The sequence below is a fragment of the Brassica napus genome, unplaced genomic scaffold (assembly GCF_020379485.1).
Source record: "Brassica napus cultivar Da-Ae unplaced genomic scaffold, Da-Ae ScsIHWf_1742;HRSCAF=2372, whole genome shotgun sequence".
In the NCBI taxonomy this organism is placed as follows: Eukaryota; Viridiplantae; Streptophyta; class Magnoliopsida; order Brassicales; family Brassicaceae; genus Brassica; species Brassica napus.
Genome location: NW_026015161.1, coordinates 200,001 through 205,000, shown reverse-complemented (window position 1 = coordinate 205,000; position 5,000 = coordinate 200,001). Strand labels below are relative to the sequence as shown.

The 5,000-nt window shown below is 48.3% G+C and overlaps 1 protein-coding gene across 1 annotated transcript; it reads left to right on the top strand.

The window, feature by feature from the left end:
- Window positions 1-615: 615 nt before the first annotated feature.
- On the top strand, window positions 616-2,250 carry LOC125598560. Its single transcript, XM_048772579.1, has 4 exons — window positions 616-698; window positions 746-1,082; window positions 1,149-1,445; window positions 2,239-2,250. Exons 1-4 carry the CDS (start codon window positions 616-618, stop codon window positions 2,248-2,250), a joined length of 729 nt encoding a protein of 242 aa, XP_048628536.1.
- Window positions 2,251-5,000: the final 2,750 nt, after the last annotated feature.

Sequence of the window (5,000 nt, the reverse complement as noted above, 5' to 3'; positions counted from 1 at the left end):
GATTTTCTTTCATAAATTTTAGCATTTACTTTTTTTCTTGCCTTGGTCGATACTCAAGTATCCGACCCCAAGCTACTATTTAATCTCTCTTGCCTCTAATTTTCTTTGAGTATCTTTTCAGAGAAACTATGGGAGATGTAGGTCAAGATCAAGCGGCCATAAACGCTCAGCTCCTAGCCGACAATGAAGAGTTGAGGGCGAGCCTTAGGGCTATAACCGCCGAGGTTACTCAGCTACGGCAGGGAGGCAGACACAACGGACCTCGGCCACCTGAAAGGAATCAGCCTGACCCGCATGACACTGACTCGGACGAGGACAGTACTGATGATACGCGCAGTCAGGACGAAGAGAGGCCAAACCGGGGTGGGAGGAGGAACGCGCGAGGACCCTGGGTCCAAGTAGGAGGAGGCCGCGACCGTAGAGGAGGTCGAGACCGAGAGGAGGAAGAGCCTTGGTTGGGAGGCAAGGCGCTTAAGCTTCATCCCCCAACGTTTGCTGGCAAGGTTGATCCGGATGCCTACATCGTGTGGGAGAAGCGCATGGAGTACATCTTCGACTATTACCAATATAGTTAGGCCAAGAAGGTTGCCCTAGCAGCAGCCCAGCTGACGGACAATGCTCTTTCGTGGTGGGATCGAGACGTTGCCAAGTCCGGGCCAGTGTGGAGAGCGCGTAATTGGACCGAGGTTGATCACAAGGTATGTAGTTTGATCATAGATGGCGGATCTTGTACTAACGTGGCTAGCAAGTATCTTGTTGATAAGCTAGGGCTGGTAAAAACTGCCCATCCTCGGCCATACCGTCTCAAATGGCTCAATGATGAGACTGAACTCAAGATTGCCGAACAGGTTGTTGTGTCATTCAGTATTGGCAAGTACCAAGATCAGGTCAAGTGTGATGTTGTGCCCATGCAAGCCGGCCATATACTTCTAGGAAGGCCGTGGCAGTTTGACAAGGAGACTCTTCACCATGGACGCACCAACATCTATAGCTTCGTCCACAACAACAGGAAGCACAGCCTAGCACCTCTCAGCCCTCAAGAAGTTCATGATATGCAAAAGGCCATGACGCAGTCCGGCCAGGTAAGTAACACTAACCTATACATGACTTCCGGACAAGTGCTTAAATCATTACAACGTGAGACACAGGTGCTACTAATGATCTTTAAGGAAGGTTGCTATGCAGGTCTAGAAGCTCCTGAAGTACCGGACGTAGTACAAGATCTCATGGGACGTTACAAGGACGTCTTTCCTGATGAGATTCCAGCCGGTTTACCCCCTGTCCGTGGCATAGAACATCAGATAGACCTTGTACCCGGCGCGCCACTACCAAACCGAGCTGCTTACCGTGTCAACCCTGAGGAAGCCAAGGAACTGGAGCGGCAGGTCCAAGATCTCATGGACAAAGGCTACATCCGCGAGAGCCTTAGTCCCTGTGCGGTCCCGGTCTTACTAGTGCCTAAGAAGGATGGGACGTGGCGCATGTGTGTGGACTGCCGAGCCATCAACAACATAACCATCAAATATCGGTACCCTATACCCAGATTAGATGATATGTTGGATGAACTGAGTGGGTCTGTTGTGTTTTCTAAGATTGATCTCAGGAGTGGATACCATCAAGTCCGCATGAAGGAAGGAGATGAGTGGAAAACTGCCTTCAAGACCAAGCAAGGTCTATACGAGTGGCTGGTGATGCCGTTTGGCCTTACCAACGCCCCTAGTACCTTCATGAGACTCATGAATGAGGTCCTCCGACCTTACATTGGTAAATTCGTGGTTGTATACTTTGATGATATCTTGATTTACAGCAGGTCTTTAACTGAACACATGGGACACCTAGAGCAGGTTTTGAAAGCCTTAAGGCAAGAAGGCCTTTATGCTAACCTTAAGAAATGTGTATTCTGCACTGATCAGTTGGTATTTTTAGGCTTTGTTGTGAGTTCACAGGGACTGAAGGTTGATGAAGAGAAGATCAAGGCGATACAAGACTGGCCGACTCCGACCACGATCGGACATATCCGCAGCTTCCATGGACTGGCCAGTTTCTATCGACGATTTGTGAAGGACTTCAGTACCATTGCCGCCCCAATGACCTCCGTGATCAAGAAGAATGTAACCTTTGCTTGGGGCCCTGCCCAAGAGGAGTCTTTCAACAGGCTTAAATATAGCTTGACACATGCACCGGTTTTAACTCTTCCTAACTTTGATAAACCTTTTGAGATTGAGTGTGATGCTTCAGGGACAGGAATAGGAGCCGTGCTGACCCAAGGAGGCCGGCCAGTGGCCTTTTTCAGTGAGAAATTGAGTGGAGCCGCCCTCAATTACCCCACCTATGATAAAGAGCTATATGCTCTAGTAAGGTCGCTTGAAACTTGGCAACATTATCTTTTGTCTAAAGAGTTTATTATTCATACAGATCATGAAACTCTTAAGCATTTGAGGGGCCAGACCACACTCAAGAAGAGGCATGCTAGGTGGCTGGAGTTCGTGGAAACTTTCCCTTATGTGATCAAGTACAAGAAGGGAAAGGACAACATAGTGGCCGACGCCCTATCCCGGCGCCACACACTCATTACCACCATGGAGGCTAAGATCATGGGTTTTGAGCAACTCAAAATGTCTTATGAAACTGACCCTGACTTTTCTGAGCTTTACAGTAACACGGCTAAGGGGGCCATGGGTCCATTCTATCAGCAGGACGGGTTCCTCTTCAAGGAGAAACGCCTGTGTATTCCTCATGGTTCCATGCGAGATCTACTGACCAGAGAAGCTCATGGGGGTGGGTTGATGGGGCATTTCGGTCGGGACAAAACTCTGAGCGTCCTGTCCGACCACTTCTATTGGCCCCGGATGAGGCGCTACGTCGAGAGTCTTTGCGCCAAGTGCACTGTCTGTCTCAAAACCAAATCCAGGTCGCATCCTTATGGATTACACATGCCTTTACCTATTCCTATTGCACCGTGGGTCGACCTGTCTATGGACTTTGTGCTGGGCTTGCCCAAGATAGAACACAAGGATTCTATTTTTGTTGTAGTGGACAGGTTCTCCAAGATGGCACACTTCATTCCGTGTTCCAAGACCAATGATGCAAGCCAAACCGCTGATCTCTTCTTCAAGGAAGTGGTGCGCTTACATGGAGTGCCTCGTACCATCGTGTCCGACCGAGACACAAAGTTTCTCAGCCACTTCTGGAGGACATTGTGGAAAAAGCTTGGAACCAAGCTCCTTTTCTCGACCACTTGCCATCCACAAACTGATGGACAGACCGAGGTAGTAAACCGTACACTCTCTCAGTTATTGAGGGCTACGGTGGGTAAGAATCTTAAAAATTGGTTGAGTTTGTTGCCTTTCATTGAGTTTGCTTATAACCATGCAAGGCACTCTATTACTAATCTCTCCCCTTTTGAGATCGTGTATGGCTTTAGACCAGAGACGCCCATGGACCTAGCCGCATTGCCACCAGCCATGCAAGTCAGCCAGAGTGGTGACAAAAAGGCTGAGTTTGTGAAGAACATGCACCGGCAAGTCAAGGAGACTTTGGAGAAGAAGGCTGAAAGGAACCGGATAAAGCTCAACAAGGGGCGCACAGAAGTTATCTTACAACCAGGCGACTGGGTGTGGCTCCACATGAGGCCAGAACGGTTTCCGGAAGAGAGGAAGAGCAAATTAGCCCCACGAGGGGACGGACCATTCCGAGTGCTCGATCGGATCAATGATAATGCCTACCGGCTAGAACTGCCAGGTGAGTTCCAAGTTTCCCGAACGTTCAATGTGTCTGACTTGTCTCCTTATATTGCAGATGACGGAGATGTTCTGAGGACAGAACCTGTTCAAGAGGGAGGGGATGTTGTAGTACCCACGACTGAGGTTCCCATTATCCGCAAAGGTCCAACCACAAGGTCCGGTTCAAGAGTTATAAGAGCTGGATTTGCCAAAGCTGTCCAGGAGTTGCTTGCACAGGAACAAACCGGGTTCAAGCAACTATTGATCCAGGAGTTGTCTGACTTGAAGCTGGAAGACACCGGTGAACCACTAGAGGTTCCAGACCCTGTCCATTCGAGCCAGTTCTCCTCCATCGGCCTGAATGAAGCCGGCCTGACCATTTCCACCTTCATACTCAATCCATCCAACCAACTTGCTTCCTGTTCAGAGATATAGCCGACCATCAGAAGGAGTAGTATGTGTTGTACTCTTTTTCCTTATCGAGGTTTTGTCCCACTGGGTTTTCCCGAAAGGTTTTAATGAGGCAACAAGCAAGCATACTATGAGTTCTGATCCGGACATCTCAACCCGCGACCGGTCTATTGTTTTCTTTATTTTATTTCGGTTAAGACTTTGGCCATTTGTCTAGGCCCTTTTATTCTTTAAAGTCCAGTAAGGAACATCTATTTAAACCCTTGTAGTTGCCAACTTTTCGGCTAAGTCTTTTATGAAAATCGTTTTTGCTTTAGCAAAGAAACCCTAAGTCTTTCAGTTGTGTGAAACATTGAGAGCAGCCGTGTGACATATCAAAGAGCCGATCCATTGTTCTTTGTGGCGTCCTTCGATCCATTCCATTCCTTGTCCGAATCTTGAGAGAGACATACGTCCAGCAAGAGCCGGATCCATACCTATCTTCCTGTCCGACCTAGGCATCTTGCTGAGAGAGACATACGTCCAGCAGCAGATCCCATCCGCCAATCTACTCCTTTCTCTATCTTTTGTTTTAGATTTCATTCAACCAATTCCATAAAAACCAAAAGAATCATATCTAGTTTCTGTTCTTGTTCCTGTTGAAAACTCACTAAAGGTTCCTATCTGTTTCAGGTTCGAACACAAGCAAGAGATAAGCCGGCCAGTACCATCCATCCGAGGCAAGACTGAACCGCGGAACGGCCATCAGTCCGTCCGTCCGTTCGACCCTCCGACCCGTGCCTACAACATTTTGGTATCAGAGCTGAAGTTTCCTGCGAAACTCAGTTCTTTCTGAACCCTAGCCGTCACAATTCAAAAAAAAAAAAA